Below are 19135 nucleotides of genomic sequence, written 5' to 3' on the forward strand. Positions count from 1 at the left end.
ATTCACTGCCTTTGACAAGTATACTTGTCAATTGTATTTTTTAGAGCGGTGCTAAATGGGGGCGAATCTGAGCATGCTCCACTGTAAATATCAAACTTGGAAACAACTTTACTGATGCCCAACCACCGGTAGATGACATCATTGCCCCATTTTATAGGAAATAAACACAGTTTCAGAGTCCATGGGAGAAATGGCTGTATTTTGGCAAGCCTACATTTTTCTGCTGTCAATTATAAAAGAACGGGACGGGACAAAAAGTAGGGAGTCTATTCTGTTATTTGGTAGATTCGGTTTATATATAATTATTGAATGTAATATCACGTGAGTATTGGAAATGTAAAAATTTTCTATAATGACTGGCAGTGAATGAGTTAAAAGTGAAAAAAACAGCATTTTGTATATATTTGGGTTTGTTTGTTTGTTTGTTTTATTCTGCGTCACCAGTCATGTTGACGATGTCAAGCAAAAGCGACGCTCATCTGATGGGATCATCACAGGCTAAAGTAAATACACTGTTGTCAATAAATAAAACAGTGGCTCTTCAGAGCAGGCCCTCCAGAGGCCAGTCACAAGCGGAGCATGAGTTTCTGCACACAATTGGCACTCTGACTGGCTTATCATTCCTTTCATCTTCATCATTTTTTACAATCATTGGTGGTATGATGCAGCTCTGTCATCAGTTCTTTTTCTCTTAAATGCTGTAAAGAGAAAAATAGATGTGTTGCACAAGAAAAAAATATCAAGAGCATTTGGGAAGAATTGAGCATGTGAAAAAGCGGGTGGAAAAATGTATTACGCTGGGCTAGGACTGGATTTTACTGTGATTGCTTTAATGTGCAGCAAAGAGGACGCTACAGAGCATTTTAATGTACACAATGCACCATTATGAAAAATAAATACACAACCACAAATGTATGACTTAACAACTGCTTTGGGGTTTATTTTACAATTGAGAAAGAAAAGAAACAATCTAACCGGCGCTAAAAACATTTCTTTGTTTGTTTGTTTGTTTGTTTTTTACAATATTGTTGATAAAACATTGAAATGTATAGTCATTGTGCATCGCTTATTTATTTTCCACACCATTTCATGCATCAAATCGGATGCAAGTATAATTAAAATCATTTCTGTAAACCAAGCCAAAGAAGCTGAATTTGTATTTTCTTTAAAAAAAAAGACTTTGTAACTCTACACAGCATATATCTATGTACACAATCTGTTTTTTTGTTTGTTTGTAACCATTTTAGTATATAAAATGACAATATAAAAGTTAGAGAATGCACAGACCTTAAGATACAAAGACTGCAGAGTCATTTCAAATGATGAGATATGTCTTATGGGAGTACTGATATTTCACAGGTAATCATTTACAACTGTTCTCTTAACAGCTGAAAGCAACACCGGTAAAAAGAGGAAAAGTGAAAAAGAAACAATCATAGTAAGTAAATTTAACAATAGGTGATACTTCACAACAAGGAAAGTTTTTTTTTTGTTTTTGTTTTTTTAATGAGCAAACTTGCATAAAATGGCCACTTTTGACTCACTGGAAGCAGCATTTTCAGTTGTTCCAAATGTTCATATAATCTTTTTTAATACAATAAAGCAGGCCATTCTTCTTCAAAACGTTTCAATGAAGGAACGCATAATTATTATCCTTTTTACAAACGCAAAATTCAAAAGCCTAAGGTGCTACTTCAGTCTTTCGGGGTATCTTTAATTATTTTTGGTGTATACATTTAATTTTCTTCTTCACGTCAAGTATAGTACATAATACCATTCTTCCAATGCATTTTTACTTTTATCATTGACACAGTAGTTGTGTTTTTGCCATGAGAATATTAAAATCATTGTTTAACCTTGAGTCACTAAAATACATGCACAGATAAGACAAACAGCATATAAATATCTTACGAAATAAGTATTTAAAAAAAAGTTTGGCAAAACAAATATCAATATGGTCCAGTCAGGCATTCATTACAACAGAAAATAAGACTTTTTTTTTTTTTTTTTTCCCTCCCCCGTTTTCTGTTGGCTCAGTTCGGCCCAGTGCAGTAACTGTGGACAATGTTGTTTTAGTGCAATGAAATTCTAGTCAGTCAATGTCTCTTCTCAATGACACCCTCCTTAAACTGACTCCATTTTGTCAAGTTTCTCTAGTTTCTCCAAAGCTGTAACAAACACCAGGTGGTCCTCGGGAGACTTGCCATGGGTTTTACTGAGGTGCAACTTGACTGCGTGTTTGCTGACGAATGTCCGATTGCAAAGTCTACACTGGTACACGGAGCCAATGTCGTCCTCTGGCGTAGTCAAGGCTGACAGGGAACTGCCGAATGTCATTTTGTCCGTGATCACCTTTGAGGCAGCCTGCTGCTCCCGTAGGTGTTCAGTTGACAGTTTGGACAGGTCCTTCAAGCTGAATCCCAAGTGGGACTCCAGGTGGCTGATATAGGAGGAGGGAGTCCTGAACTGGGAAGCGCAGTCGCCACAGAGGAACACAGGCTGGCACGAGTCCATGTTTTTGAGAAACTTGGTGCCACCAGTCCGTCTCAGCTGGTACTTGACATTAGCGAGCCAGTGGGATATGGTGGTCATGGAGAGGCCTGTGAATTTACAGATGTGGACCCTTTCCTGAGGCCCGAGGTCAGTCATAGCGTAGCGGCCTTCCGGGGTCTCCCGTAAGCTGGAGGCAAACTGTGCCTGCAGGATAAGGAGGTGTTGGGGATTCCAGTTGGATTGTCTCCCTTTTCTCTTCTGCACTGGGGAGAGATCCTCGAGCGCATCCTCAAACGCACTGCAATCAGCATCTGATTTCTCTGAGATTGAGGAGGGCGTTGACGATTTGGGGGTCAGTCTCCCGGTGAGGTTCTTTACCATATCAGAGATGTCCATTAGAGCATTCTCTCTCAAAGGAGAGACTGTCTCAGGCATGCTAAGAATAGGTTTGTTACCATTTACAATATTGTTGACCACACTACTGCTGTTGTTATTGTTACTCTTACTGTTATTGGTAGTTTTAGACTTGTTTTTACTCAGGTCTATGGGTTGGTCATTGTTTTCATACAAAGGAAAGTGGTTGATGGGCTCAACGGTTTTGCCCTGAGGTGTTGGGTTGAAGGCTGGCTTATCCATCATGCTGTTACTGATTTTGTAAAGCATGGACAGTGGGTCTGCTGCCGGGCTGACTGCTTTGGAGGCCTTACCCAGGTGTGTGTTCATGATTGACTGGAGTGCACTGAGAGGATTGACAAAAGGACTTTCTGGTGAGTGATCAGTAATGATGCCGAGACTGTTGCCGTTAGTCACCGGCGATTGGCACGCCTCGGGTCCAGTCTTTGAAATGTTGTAGACATCCACAAGACTTTCTTTCGGCTCTTTCTTGCAGATAAGCTCGGATTCTACGCTACCCGGACTGGTACTTCTCATACCAGATGCTTTATCTGCAATGAGGTCATTTGGAGAGGGCAGTTGCTCTCTCTGCTCCCTCAGTGAAGGAGAGGGGGACTTTACCGACGAAGGGGGTCGGGCTCGCTCCACGCTCACCATCTTCTCCTCCTTTTCTTTCTTTACAGAAGCAGCTTTCCCTGTCACTTTCTCTACCAGCTCCTCCATGGCAGTGACATTGCTCCTGAGCGGAGTAGGAGAAGAAGGGCTCCGAGGCGAGTGGATGACTGAATTGGGGTCACTCACAAGCCCTCGAAGTCCACTGTTAAACATTGGCTGCATCTGGACACTCTGGACGGTGGGGGGCAGAACAGTAGTCGAGCTCTTTATAGCACCTTGCAGCTGATAAGCTGCATGAATGCTCGGATATCCACCCCAAGTTGGAGTGCCTGTCTGAGCCTTGCTAATGGCGCTTGACACTGTGTTTTCAAGCGATTTAAGAATATCTAGACCTTCTTTAGGAGTTTCCTCCAGATCTTCTTCTCGAAGATATTTATAAGATGTGGTGTCAGTCTCAACTTTCTCACCCGAGTCATCTCTCTCTTCCTTGATTTTTTTCTCCACTGGCTCCCCACTCTCAACTTTCTCATCCTCACTCACTTCCCTCTTTTCCTCTGAGCCTGAGGAGAGGGCAGGGGACACTGGCTGAGACTTAATACTACCAGGTACAGGGAGTCTGGTGGTGGTAGGCGGCAGTGGGATGGACTGAATCTTCTCTTCCACCACAGGATCAAACACCAGTTGTTTCCCCTTCTTGGATGCAGAATTTGTGACTTTCAAAAAGTGACCTGTGACCATCATGTGAGCAGTTAGCTGTTGCAGCGTATCATGAGAGCTACCACACTCCATGCATTTCAGGATCTGAGCTTTTCGTGCTTCAAACTGCCATGTGTAGCTGGCACCATTCTGGTAGCCGTACCGGTTGTTTGCTGTTACATAGGGATTAGCTGCTGATTTTGCATCTTTACTAATATCACCAATTGACAAATTGCCTCCCCCGCCACCAGTATGGACAGACTCTGGAGAGCAAGGGGAAATGATAGTATCTTGCATTGCTCGTTTTTTAGTGGATGAGTGTACCAGTTTAGTGGCCAAGGCTGGCACTGGTTCTTTGAGAGGCACTTTCTGGTAATGCTTGGTCTTGATCATATGAACGCTGAGATCCTGCAGAGATTCAAACGAGTGGCCACAGTACATGCACTTCAGCACCTTCTGAGCGTCCTCTTTGCCTTCCATCTCCATCAGGGAGCGTTTGCGGGGTTTGGACCAGCGCTTTCCCTGATCCTCCTCTTTGTCCTTGTTGTCATCTCGATAGTGGCCGGTCTCGTTCATATGAACTGTCAAACCGACCAGAGTGTCGTAGGCAGCGCTGCAATCTTTACAGCGGAATTTGCTTGCACCAGTGAATACGGAGCCATACAGCTTATTGTTTTGACGGTAGAGCTGCACTGTGCTGAAAAGGCTAGGCTCTGGCAAAAGATGGTAGGGGGTCTGCTGAAGAGTCTTCGCAAGTGCTGCCTGGTGCCAGTCATAGGCCACACCACTGCCGTTATTAGTCCCGCCACTGCTGCTCCCGCTGCTGCTGGTTGCATTGTGGATGCTACCAGAGCTAGCTGCTGTGCCATTCGTGTTAACAGTAGTGGTTCCAGTGTGGCTGACAGCGGTGCTGGAGCCCCTGCCGTTGTGATGACTGGTGACTATGTTGACCCCATTGCTCTTGTTTGTGGTCGTCGTCGTTGCTGTAGAAACCGGAGCAGAGGAGGCAGCTTCTGAAGTGCTGAGGGTACTGTTTACACTGGCAGCTACAGCAGACTTGGATTTCATGATATCCATTGTAATGCTGGACCAAGAGGCATCTGAAATGAGGTTTGCATAGACGGCTTTCATCTGAGCCAAGCTGTCTTGGAAAGATAGGCCATTGTTGGGCGAGAAGGGCAAGGGTGTACCTTCCTTCTCGTGACCGTCTCGAGAGGAGGTACTTTTAAAGTCTGTAAGTCTGTCACTGGCGTCGCTAAGCGGGGACCCATAGCCGGCATCGGGGTTGGTGCCATTGCTGAGGGGAGAGTCTCTGTAACTAGGTGCTTGGCCTCCTTCTACATCCTCCTCTTCCTCGTTGCACAGAAATTCAGTGTCCTGACCGTCTAATGAGAGGCCGTCATCCTGGAGGTGCTCTTCCTCCTCTTGAGCGGGCACCTTAAGTTCATCTTCAGGCATGTATGCTGTAGCACAGACAGAAGACACAGATTGGAGAAATGAAATTAGATAAGAATAGTGAAACTAAATCGTACATTAAGACCGTATCAAACGTCTGCGAATGTTTGCGACGGCATGGCATGGCTGCGTGGCAGAGGGTCCGATCCCTGGCCGTTTTGACCATGTAGACATGACCTTGAGCAACATACCGAACCCCCAGTTCTTCCTGTTGCTGCATTCTCAGTAGGTGAATGCAAAGTCAGTGTGAAGCTCTTTGAGTGCCTTAATAGGTTCAAAAGCGCTACACAAGCAAAAGATCATTTATTTATGATGGTAACCAATGCTGATTTCATGTCAGGGTTCGTTCAAGGCTGCAAAGACGTTCACCAACAGTTTTTGTTGTCGCAAGGAAGTTTTGAAGTTTGCGAACATGAATGAGCCCTGATGAAAAATCAATATCCACTACCCTCGCTAACACTCGCAAACGTTTGCCGCTGAGTGGGGTACGGGCTTTAACACTGTGACAAAAATACACAAATCTAACACTAAATGGAAAATGTAGCCCTTTTAATATGAACCGCTGCAATTGTACGTCTGTGTCTCCATGTATGCATGCATGACTTTGTATTTTACACACATGTGGTTCTGAAAGCGTGTGGTGAAAAAAGCCTCAGAGGGGAAATATAAATCACCGCGCTTCTGACAGTTGTCCTTTTCCTACCCAACTCCCTATTCCTTCACACATGCCTCATGTTTCCCGGGAAATGACTGGCTGTTTGACCTTGTTAGTCAGCTGCATGCTTGGATATCCAACTCCCTTTTTTACTCTTTGTTTTTCTATCCTCTAAGCTTTATTGCCTCTCAATCATCCAGTCCATGAAGTTCAACTCCTCAAATGTTAAGATTATGCAACTGATCTGGTGAGAGGAGAAAAAAAAAACACTAATTGGAAGGTACTGCAGCTTTTCCTAACCCAGTCAACCAAGCTAAAGGTCACTCCCATTTGAGATAATAAGCACAGAAACTGACAAAACAATGTTATTTGGAATCAGACTGCTGCTCGTGATTGTTAAGAAGAGTGTGGGGCAGACTGGCAATACATTGTAAAAATGAGCAAATATTCAAGTACATAAGCTAGCGGGCAGGGGCAAAAAGCACACTGCAAGCAACATCAAGAATGACATTAAATGGTTTGCGGAAAACGTGAATGAAAAGTAGACACGGGGAGCGAAGAAGTAGTAAGCATGAGGTGTTGGGTTTTCTTGGCGAGAAGGGGGAGTAAGTAGAAACGGGAGAAAGAAAAAAAGAGAGAGGGTGAGAGCGGCAGGGAGACAGGAAAGACAGCCCCCTAGCTTCTTCCTTTATCTCCTTCCTGCATGGTGAGATGTGTGTCCTAGATGCCAGTATCAATCTTTCCTGATGAAACAGATGTGCTGTCAGCTTCAAACGGCACGCTAACCTGTCATATCATAATCTAAGTGGACATAATACCTGATATATATACACTGGCACCATTTACTGCTGCCTGAGAGGAGATGGGTGGATGAGGTGGGGGTAGTGAGCAGCTGCACCATGCTCTGTGACTATGTGATGATGTGCATTTGAGCGCATCGGTTTGGGAATGCACGTTAGCCCGCATGCTCACCTTCACAAATGCAGCGCATACTTAGCTGCTCTTACAGTGCAAACGAGACTCCAACCATAATATTGTCTATAAATCGAGAGTGTTCTGTGTGCTGCTGATACACCCTTCTCCAAATGAGCAACTTACCCCCCCCCCCCCAAATGCCTGACAGGATTTCAGTGAAATGAGAGCACTACAGGAGAACCTGGCTGCGCTTCAATCCCACTGACAGACTGAGACTGAGACAGTTTCTAAAACTCCTGAAAATCCCTAACACAGCAGATTAGCATTATGTGATGTACTCTCTACAACACATCTGCAGAGTGTCTCCTGTTCGGGTGCCTTCCCGCACCAACCTGCTTCCAGAGCATGAGGATGTCAATGCATATCAGCCATTTAATATACAATGCCTCCTGCAGAATGGCTAGCCATTCATCGCCAGTCCCATTGTACAGTAGGAATAACCTAGCTGAGTCATTCATGTCAGCTGCAGTCCCAAAATAGCTAAAAACCCAATAGTTGGAAATATAGAAATCATATTGTGGAAAAGAGAAAGAGAAAAATATGTGGATGAGTGACAAAACACAGACTGCAATAAGGAGGGGCTTCGAGCGATGAGCAGGTCGCCAGGGAACCCTTTGACGATCCCTGTCAATCAATTTCTGTCCTGCCATGTTGTCATGGAAACAACAAAGAGGGAGCTATCAAAAGCACCGAGACAAAAGAGTGGCAGAGAGACATCTGTAAAAATCATAGGCAGTATCCAGATTGTTTTGCAAACCATAAATGTATATTAGTGATGAAACGCGGTTAAAGTTAGCCTGAAATAAATGATCTCTGCTTCGCATTTGAAATGCTCATCTGACAGGATGTTAAAATCTGAATTGGCAATGAGGAGGTAAAAATATTAAGAGCTACACATCAAACGTGCCGTTTCAATCACTGCTATTTGAAGATGTGTGATTTGTAACTTGCAATCATATTAAACCCCTTCCTTCGGCCCCCACCGTGCATTTGTGTCCCGGACGCACATATGCAATGTCACAGCAGTAGGAAGGGGCGGGCTACGGGTGGGCAGGGGCTGGCATCCCTGGCGGTTTGGGTTGCAGAGAGGGTGATGGCTGTGAGCAGGGCCATCTGCATGGGCACCAAAGCGCTTGTCACTTTTGCTTGGGAACGTGCCGCCATCAAGGAGACAGGCGGCAGCGTGGCCAGGAGAGTGCCACAACTCACTGTCACAAACTGCAGCGATCAAGCCCCGCCACCAGCCACTCTCGCAACAACAGCGACATATTAGCATCTCAGTGTATCACTCGTTTACCGTCTCTGCATATGGTTCATACGTGCTTACTGACGCGAGATATCAAGTATGTTGAGCAGACTTTACACCGATATGTTCGACTGGATCGAGATCGGCCGACATTTTGCATTTTATGCAAAATCAATGTTCCACTCCTATGTCATAATTGACAGTCAATCAATGACATCATTGGTCGGAGCCACGAAAAAAGACATTACAGCACAACCTCGTTCACTTCAGGGTTGTTCTGTGCTGCCATGGTGTATATGTGAGCCTGAGCTAATCTATTTTAGCATTGTCTCATGTTGTGGGAGCGGAAAAAGCGTTTGCATTGAGAGGTGGAAGTTCTGCCTCCACGCCTTCAACCATCCCAACACAAACTAATAGTATTTGTGTATTTTTTGAACTGATAAAAAGTCTGAAAATGTAAAAACAAAACAAAACAAAAATAACAGTTACAGTATGTTATTTATTTAATGTTAACATCTCTTTAATTCATTGGATATTTGTTTGAGGTGAGTACCATTGATCTGTTGAAATCTAATTATGAAGACTGCAGAATTTAATACCATGTTTAGTTTGAGTCTCTATCCATTAATTTTAAAACCTAGCAGAAAAAACTAAGGAATGTGCAACATTGATTGACAATATTTTTGCGAATGTAGATAATGGGAAGAAGAAAAGTGGATTATTAGTGACTGATGTAAGTGACCATTTACAGTTTTTGCCTTGTTAGAAAAGGATGATAACATAAAAAATGGAAGGACAGACTCATAAGTTAAGCAGAGTAAAATCACCAGAAACAATTATGGCTTTGAAGGCAGAACTTATGAATCATGACTGGCAAGAAGTTTATGGAGAGGACACGAACGACTCATACAATGCATTTTTAGAAACATTTTTTTTTTTTACCATGTATGACACTGTCCAATCAAGGAATTTGGAGGGGGGAAAAAAAGATAAAGAGGGGGAAACTATAGTAAACAAATGCTTTCGAAAAACTTGTAAAAAGAAAAATGGGTGATACAAGGAATTTATGAAATCAAATCAAACTATTTATATAGCACCTTTCATACATTAAAATGCAACTCAAGATGCTAAACAATTAAAACATCAATAATACAATAAAAAGAAAAACCCACTTCTCCCTCCAATATCCCCATGATCGTACCCACAAACACACACACGCAAACCGCAACATGGCGGGGCACAGAGAAACCCTGTGAGGAAAAGCACCCAGGAGGAGCTCATCCACACTGAGAGGAATGACGGCCAACCACCACAAGGAGCAATGTCATCCCAGAGACCACTGGCCCGGATTGACCGCGACTAATCGAACTAAGGAAAAACATATCTGTATAAGAAATATAAATTTAGACTGACATCTATTTTGAAACAGCAAAGGAAGATTATGACCAGTTATTTCAAAGATTAAAAAACAAAACAAAACAACAACAACAACAAAACATCAGGGTTACTTTGAGAATTCAAAATGAGCTGATTAAATGGTCAAAATCAAGGCTTTCCAACATATATTGTTAAACAAACCGTTTGATATGGAGAAGATTGTTCGCTAATTCAGTTTTTTTTTTTTTTTTTTTTTGTTAATGTAGGCCCAAATTTGGCAAGAGGGATTGACCTGACAAGAGATGAACTTATAAAGTTTGATTGTGCTTTGAATAAGTGCAATTCCATGTTTCTTGGAGGCATTCGTTCGAGTGATGTGTTAGAAAGTTTAAGAACAGAGAAAAAAAAATCAATTTCTACTGATCTTGACGTCACTCATTAAAGAAGTAATTAACTGTTTTGAGCTATTTCCTTAAGTATGCAACTAAATCCTTTTCAACAGGTATTTTTCCTGATTAATGAAAATAGCAAAATTGAAGCAAAAACAAAAAACGTGTTTGAAATGTGTAAGGTAAGGACCAACATAAAAAAATAAAATAAATAAATAAATACAAATAAAACAAAAACAAAAAAACAAAACAAAACACGTGTTTCAATTTTGGGTGTAAAATTGGGGAATTGACTTGAAGTTGAAGTTGTGTACTTCTCTGTTGGGGTTTAAGAAAAACATAAAATATAAAATAATTTAACGCTTATAGTGATAAAATGTCAATTATACATGGGTTTTTGCTATGTAGAGTAAATATCAAAGTTGTTTAAAGAGATTCAATTTGTCATCTTCTGATCAGTTGGTGATTGTTTGTTTTTTTGTTTTTTTTCAAACTTGCTGATCAACCCCACATATCTTGATCATGTAAATCCTAATGTGAAGTACTAAAAACGTTTAGTAGCACCTCTGGATTTTATAAAGGACCCCTTGAAAAACATAATGCACAAATGGATTGACACACTCTAAAGCTTTAAAGTTGGTTCTCATGTCCCCTGGTGTAAAGGTGTAAAATATTGAACAAAGCCTAAATGGCTATAAGAGGATAGAAGATGAAAGTGTGGCTTTTCTCAACTGCCTAATTTTATTATTATTCTAATTATTACTAGGGCTGTCAAAGTTAAAGCGTTAATAGATTAATTAATCACAAAAAATTATCGCATTAATCATTGTATTACCACAGATTAATCACACTATTAATTTTGACCGCAGATGATCCTTTTTAGACAACAGAGGATGGTTAGGTTAAAGGTAGCCGTTCGAGTTTGAGCAATAAACATAACTACATGCATTTAAAATAAAGCATTTAATAAATGTTTACATATGCCGTAAGTAATTTGTTCCCATTTTTTTTAAATTATGCAAATAAGTAATTGATTAGAAAAAGCAGGATGAGCATGTGCAGTGGATATACATTTTTGAAGATATTCTCATAACATTAAATGTTGAAAAAATTAACACATAACAGGTGCGCTTCAAATTTAGCGGGCAAAATGAGTTGGGGGGGGGGAAGCCTTTTTAAGTCAGTGATTAATCATGATTAATCAAAATTCTAAGATGTGATTAATCTGATTAAAAAATGTAATCGTTTGACAGCGCTAATTATTACTCAAACAATAATGGAAAAAAAAGTTGTTAGTTCTTAAAAAGAGCAGGCCAAGGAAGAGAGCATGCAGGCCAGCCGTGCAGAAAGGAAGGACAGTTGATTATATTTGGCAGTGAACGTCCTTCATTCTGTGTCAATAAAATTGGGCTTCAAAGTGTGACAAGATGGTTGACCAAAGTAGAGATCATCTTTAAAACATTCTCCCCCATATAAAGTGCCTTTTTCTTTTACAACTTGATTTCTGTAAATGATACCACATTGAATTCAAGCAGAGAACACGTCTGCATTTTGGCAAGTAGTGGAGCAGCAACACATCACTCCTTTTCAAAACTTTGCTATCTCTTTCCCACCCATCCGTTTTTTTCCCCTCTGCTTTCTCTCTTCTTTGCAAAGAGTCTGCTTGGTTGTTAAATCAATAACACTCTCTGTCAGGCTCGCAGAGCTTCACCATTTGGCCGCTGTCAAAGCCAAACAAACCAGATAAGAAAGGCAAAAAGGCGATGAAACAAGAGTGAAAAGACAGAGATGAAACCAGTCAGCCTCTCTTCACCAGCCCCTTTTCTCCAACACCCCTTCTTCTATTTATTTGCACACATTTCTTTATTTATTTGATGTGCGTTTGGGAAGAGGGGGCAATCACAGCAGTCATTTGCAGCACTAATGTCCAATCACAGGCCCCTTCACTCATGTGATTTAGGCAGTGCAAGAGTGGCTTTGCGGAGAAGAAGGCTGGTGGAGGTGGTTGTTGTGTAGCGGGATGAGAGGGGTGGGGGTGGTTCCAGGACGGGGCCGTTTAGGCTGGCCCCTAATAGGAAACTGGCAGTCTTATTCCTTCCCCAGATTCTGTTTGTCACCCTGCTCTCCATTACGTGCCTCTCAACACTGATGGCTTTGGACAGGAGCTGATCAAAAAGCCATCGCTTGACCTACACGCTGTGGCAGAATGAGACACACACTGCACGGAGAGAACCGGGGAGAGAGGGTGAGACTGAGATGAGATTTAAAAAAAAAAAAAAAAAAAAAAAGGGGGAGTTTTGTATGGCAGATAGAAGAGAGCGTGCAGCAGCAAGGAGGACTGGAGGGGAGGGGTGATTTCTCTCGGACCGGGACAAGAGGGCTGTAAATAAAATGACATTATTATTTCCTCTGTCCCGTCATGTAGAAAAGCCAATTATGGTAATGCTGCTGCCGGCGTGTCAGAGGGAATGTTGGGATGTGCATCCCATGAAACGGCTTACATGAGAGCCATGGCCTGCTGAGGAACACGGGCCTAATTTTGACAGGAGATCGCAAAGAAAAGACAGAGGACAGAGAGACAAACATAAAGCTGTACCTGAGCTTTGCTCCCTAAAGCGGTTGTCCACTGTTCCATGGAACATTCATTTGCCGTGAGAGATGATCAGGTGTGCTACAAGAAATTATCCTATTCCAACTTTTTCTTTATATATTACAAACAACGTACCTTTCTTCATATGTCTATGCCAGTGACATATAGTTGAAACATCAAATGATCTTTTGCTAGTTGGCAAAAGGTACAATTAACAGATGTAGCAACTGGTTGTCATTTGTACACCAAGATTTCACATTGAGTCAGTACATTTTTGAGAAAATTGAGACACAATTAATTATTTTTGTTTGTGCTGTGCATGAGATTTTTTGAATGTAAAATACAGTATATGCTACGGTTCATAAACGGTTGGGAAACACAGTCCTAAAGTGACCCAATATTTGCAGTGTTCAAATGCTGAAATGCAAACAGTCTACAGGAGAATTTCACAATGTTTTTTTTTGTTTTTTTTACTGCTACATAATGACTGCATTAGCCATGACAATAAATTGTACAATGAAAGGAAGTACAAATATGTCACGGACTCTAACAGAGTGCACTTTGATGATATGGATATGAATGAACTACACTAATCTCAGAGAAGCTTTCAAACTAAAAGTTCAGGAGTTCAGCAGTGATACTCTGTCACACCTGAACATTTGATGAGCTGAATTATGCAAAGATGACAGTGAAAGAGCCGGATATTGAGGGCTACTAATTCATTCTCATCTGATTGTAGCCGTCTACTTGTATCTAGGGATGGATACCGTTAAGATGTTATGATACTACTACTCTTAACTACGGAAGATACAGAATAGGATTAAGGCCAGTGAAGAAGAAGAAAAAAGGTTGGGAAGTTCTCAATTCTATCGCAAAATTCTCACTTTATTCTCACTATTCTCACTGTAAAGTCAGAATTCAGACTATACTCGGCAGTATTCTTATCAGTCCCTTTTGTTCTTTTTTCGAAGAACACCTGAACAAAAATATTAATATTAACACTGTTAAACAGATGGCTATAATTTCTTTCTTAATTAATTATTTAACATCCATAATTCCTATACAAGTATGTATATTAACGGTATCAGTTTTTTAAGAGCACAGTTTGCATAAAAATCTGTTATTCATTTCCCATAATTCCAACATGAGCAGGAACACAAATAAATCTGTTTACTAAAAGTGTGACAACTGCCTGCCTTATTTCAAATTTTGGGTTTACGATTGCTGCCGCTGTTCTCCCAGTCTCTGGCTGTTTGGGTCAGTCTGCATATATTTGTCAATATATACATATAATATTATTAATATTCATCAACATATACTGATAAACTAACGAAAAAAAGTATTATAGTTGGCAAAATAAAAGACAATGTAATCTCTCTCTCTCTCTCTCTCTCAGCATGACCACTCAAACCAAGAATAACCAAACGTTTACATGAGCTTAATGTTGGATTGAATGTACAGTAAATCAATTAAACATGCCGAGAGAGTGAAATGCACCAATGGTAGGTTATCGTAGCAGCAGAGCTAATTCAATCTGAAGGACGCAAGTTTGCGCTGCGGTCCCAAACCGGTTGCAACATGGCTTCAAAACAGAGTAGCTAGGGCCCGGACGGTGCATGAGTCACCACCGTAACCCAAATAACGGAGGGCTCACCTCCAACTGCGAACGTGCAGTATTACTAATTTTATTGATTTATTGTCCATATCGCCTAAATAAATAATTTCTGCAAAACTGTTAACAGAACTGTTCAGGGTGTCGCTTATCAATACTCCAGTTTTGAATAATTCGGCCCCGGGGCCCGTTTAGTACCAGGGCTTGGTGCACATCCCTATATGTATCCCGTGGATTTTTTTTTATTATTTTTTTTGGTTGTTGTTCTTTCCTTTTAATTCCTCCGGCGTGCCATAGGGGGGCTCTCCTTCAAGTAACACCTCTGGTACATTTCCCCTTTGACTCCAACCACCCCCTCCCCGTTCTCGTTTAATACCATCAACCTCTTCCGCTCCCCCAGACGTGCTCACATGAGCTTCCCCCCAAGTGGAATAATGGGAGCATATGGCCTAGGCAGCACCTACAGGGCCTTAAATAACTGCTGCAGCATTCCAACTCGATGTACCAATTTATCTCTTACCCCTCTCTCCAGTCCATTTCAAAACACCTCTAGCCTGAGTTGAGCTCAGCAGATAGCAGCAGATGGGACATGTTATTCTGCAGATACATAGTGCTGCATAATGGACCTAAGCAGAAAGTGGTGTGTGAACGTGAATAAGCACTGTGCAAATAGGATTACGGAAGAAATTCTGCATTACTTGCAGATATATAGCCAAGCACCAGTAACAACAGTTTGCTAATAGAACCGTGTAAAGTCTGTTTTAGAAAGCAAAGAAAAACATCAATAAAAAAAATCTCCCTGGGTGGCTCAGGTTCAATAGCTTCACCACCTGCCATAATAGTGTTATGGGAAAGTCCTCCATTAGCTACTTGCTCACCTTGAATAAAAGCATCAAGCCTAAATGTATCCATTGGGGCTTAATCTTGGGAATACATGACTGTAGGTCAAGCAGAAGGGGTCAGAGGTCAGACAGGAAGTCAGTGCTAAGCTTGTAGAGGTCACGCTCTCATGTAAATACATCAATATGTCCCACAGACATCCTTCTACCTGACCTCTAAAAAGTGAGCTATGGATTAACGGAAGCTGTGTCTTTGTACAGTAGCATCGTGTGTATATTCAGGTGTGGAATCCGTGTCAGTCTGGTTAGCATGCGTGTGTTTATGTATGTGTGTGTGAGAGCAGGAGAGAAAAGTGTGAAAGGTAATGCTTTTTTTATTTATAGAGTAAGCACTATTTATACCAAACTCAAAGATCGGCTCAGAGAATCAGCTTGTGGGCCATAGCCAAGATCACTCTCAATTACAGAGGGCGTGTGCACACGAACGCACATGCACATGCACACACACACACAAGCATGTACACAAGGGGTTGAATGACTAAAAGATATTTTGTAGTCACCTATAATGTGATAAAAGTTGATTCAATGATATCCAGTCTCTAACCTTTTTTGTGCTACGGGCTGGGATCACGCAGACACATTTCTACGGAAAGGAATAGAAACAAATCAAAACATCCATCCATCCATCCATCCATCCATTTTCTTTACCGCTTGCTCCTCACAAGGGTTGCGGGGGTGCTGGAGCCTATCCCAGCTGGCTTTGGGCAGTAGGCAGGGTACACCCTGAACTGGTTGCCAGCCAATCGCAGGGCACACAGAGATAAAAACCACTCACACTCACAAGCACACCCCGGGACAATTCGGAGCGCCCAATTAACCTGCCATGCATGTCTTTGGAATGTGGGAGGAGACTGCAGTACCCGGAGAAGACCCATGCAGGCACGGGGAGAACATGCAAACTCCACCCATGAAGACGGAAGCCTGGACTCGATCTTGCGTTCTCAGTACTGGGAGGCGGACGTGCTAACCAGTCATCCACCGTGCCACCCCAAATCAAAACAAATGATTAATAATCTAACTAACCAAAATGCTGAACGGAGTTATAATTAGTGGGAACCCTGCATGTGGGAGCCAGCGAAGCTCCCCAAAAATGTCAGCATTTCTATGCTTGACTGTATTTAATTTATGCTTTTATTGTATTTGAGGACAGACATGCATATTTTGCAAGTGGCTGTGCTACCGGTCTCACTTTTGGTCAAACATTTTCAAACGCTTGTTGTAGCATATGACCATATCGTGTGATGTTGTTGGTGCACATTATGAATGTGATATGAATATTTGTTTCCAGTCATTACTGGACAGAACTAGCAGCAAGTATTCCCCCTGTGCCGGAATGCAATCGTACATTGTTTGGGCTACGAGTCCAGCCCGGCCATTAATTATTTCTGGCTCAGGATTTGTTTTGAAATTGGTAAATATAGAGCGTCCATAACATTCTATTCCAACAGTCTCACTGTCATACAACAGTAATATCAATGCTTCAAACATCGGCCTTTATTGTATATACAGCACTCACTGCCTCCCTTTGTTACCAAGGGGCTCACAAGTCACAATAATTTAATAGCAATTAGTAGCACAAAAAACAAACAAATAAAAACACACACACACACACACACACACACAATGTCACACATACAAACAATAAAACTGCAACCATATTACATCTGCCTGTACAAAAATAACACATGAAAACGGCATACCACAATCACAAGTGTTACTAAAATGAAAAGGCAACAGAGCATGATGGGAAAGCCGCCTATGATTACTGGTGCTGTCTTCAAGTTAGCGTCACTCGGCACCAGAAGTGGTGAGAATAGGCTTCAAAATAAGAGCATCAAAAGGGAGTACAGCGTTAGCTGCCTTAATCTTACAGCTTGAACTAAATGTGCCTTCATCCATCCATTATCTGAACCACTTATCCTCACGAGGGTGCCTTGTTAAATGTAAAATGTCTTGTCTCAATTTTTAATGTACACTTGCCTCTCGGTCGATTTTTGTCCTTTTGCCCATTTATGTTCACATATTTGTTCAAATAAATACTGATCATGAACTTGTAAGGGCATTCAATTATAAATTGGATTTTTGATCAAATTAAACATGAATATGGTTGGGAGGAATTGTAATCTATTTTACATTGATACACTAATAACTGTAAAAATGTGTATGTTAATTAAACCATGAACTAAAGTGGGATCCGAGCCCTGAGTCCCAGTCCTGTTCACAACAGTCTTGTTTTCAGACATATGGAGATTATGCCATTTATTGCTCCAGAGTGTGATAGTCCACCAACGACAACACATGGGAAACTCAAAAGTCCACTGTAAATTGTTTGATTGGAAGACAAAATGGCCAAAAAAAAAACACACACACCCACGATTGTTGATTAGTCAACTTTAATCTTTAAATGATGATGAAATCAACAAATCTATTTGACTAATCAGTTCAACCACTAACATGCGTGTGGCTGCAAGCAACAATGGTTCTCTTTTTTTCCACAACCATACAGTAACAACACATGGAGATATTGACAATATATAGAGCCGCTCAGTTGTGCAAGAGTTTTTTGTTTTTTTTGTGTTTGTTTTTTTAGCTCTACAACACTGACTGAGTGTTCTTCACGGAGTACAGGAGGGTTTAACATGCTGAGGATCAATACCGTGAACCAGCAGCAATCAATAGTAATTCATCTGGCTTTTTTTTTTTTTTTTTACATGTTCATTCTCACTCACTCACTCTCGCCGTGTACAGACCCACAGCAGTGCAATACATAAATAAACACACATACCCACAGAAACGCAGTACCACACACCTGAATATCTGAAACGATTGCAGTCTCTATGTGAACGCGAGTTCAATAACCCCGTAAGGAATTTATTTATTTTTATTGAGCATATCAGCCCATCCTGGTCTTCTCTGCATAACAAGGCGTGTATAATTAAACCATAAATTTAAGGGCGCTCCTTTAATTACCACAGACAATGGCAGGAGGCAGCAGAATAAACAAATGGCTTTGAAGTGAACTAAGAAAAAAAAACACTGACAGACCAATGGGGAGATTCGATTTGGGTGGGCTTGTTGTTGCACTTGAAAAGAATAAAATGAGTATATGTGTAAAGGGAATATTATATGTATGTCCTCCTTCTTTTTCCAAGAAAGGTTTTGACTTGAGTAATGCAGGCTTTCTGCAAAGTGAAAGGAGGAATCATCAGTGTAAGCTTATCAGTGGGAACATGACTATGCGCAAATCTTTATATCTGCATGAAGAGAGCGGGAGAATGTGTCAATGTTAAGTTTGTCTCTCTTATGGGATATACAGTTAGTGTACTGTGTTGGGTGTCGGTGCATGAATGGATGGACGTGCGTGTGCGTGAGTGTGTGCGTGCACACGCACGTTTCAGGTCAATGTCAACATGCAGGCCTGCTTCCCAGCAGCTCAGCTAATTACACAAGAGCCCCGAAGGCCACTTAGAACAGGTTAGCTAATTAACAAACAGACTGATTGCAGATTAATTGAGAGGTGTTCCTAATCTCCCCCCTAAACACAATGACAAATGCTAACTGGTGCTAATTAGATCGGTATGGAAGAGTGGATGTTGTATTTACAGTTGGAGTGGCTCATATGACTTGTAGCTTTAATACAGATGTCTTTCACATCCATCAATCCATTCTCTCGAGGTCCAGATTATTCTCACCAGGGTTGCGGGTGTGCTGCAGCTGACTTTAGGGCCAGACGCAATGCA

The 19135-nt window shown here is 41.5% G+C and overlaps 1 protein-coding gene across 4 annotated transcripts in view; it reads right to left on the reverse strand.

Moving 5' to 3' along the window:
• Positions 1–915: 915 nt before the first annotated feature.
• Positions 916–19135, reverse strand: part of tshz1 (teashirt zinc finger homeobox 1) — a 46449-nt gene continuing 28229 nt past the window's right edge. For all 4 annotated transcript variants that reach the window (XM_077526778.1, XM_077526781.1, XM_077526782.1 and 1 more), the window contains exon 3: positions 916–5660. In XM_077526778.1, coding sequence (XP_077382904.1) covers positions 2125–5660 — 3536 coding nt within the window. In that variant the 3' untranslated portion in view covers positions 916–2124. The remainder of the gene's footprint in view (positions 5661–19135) is intronic.

This window comes from Festucalex cinctus, chromosome 7 (genome assembly GCF_051991245.1).
Source record: "Festucalex cinctus isolate MCC-2025b chromosome 7, RoL_Fcin_1.0, whole genome shotgun sequence".
Classification (NCBI taxonomy): Eukaryota; Metazoa; Chordata; class Actinopteri; order Syngnathiformes; family Syngnathidae; genus Festucalex; species Festucalex cinctus.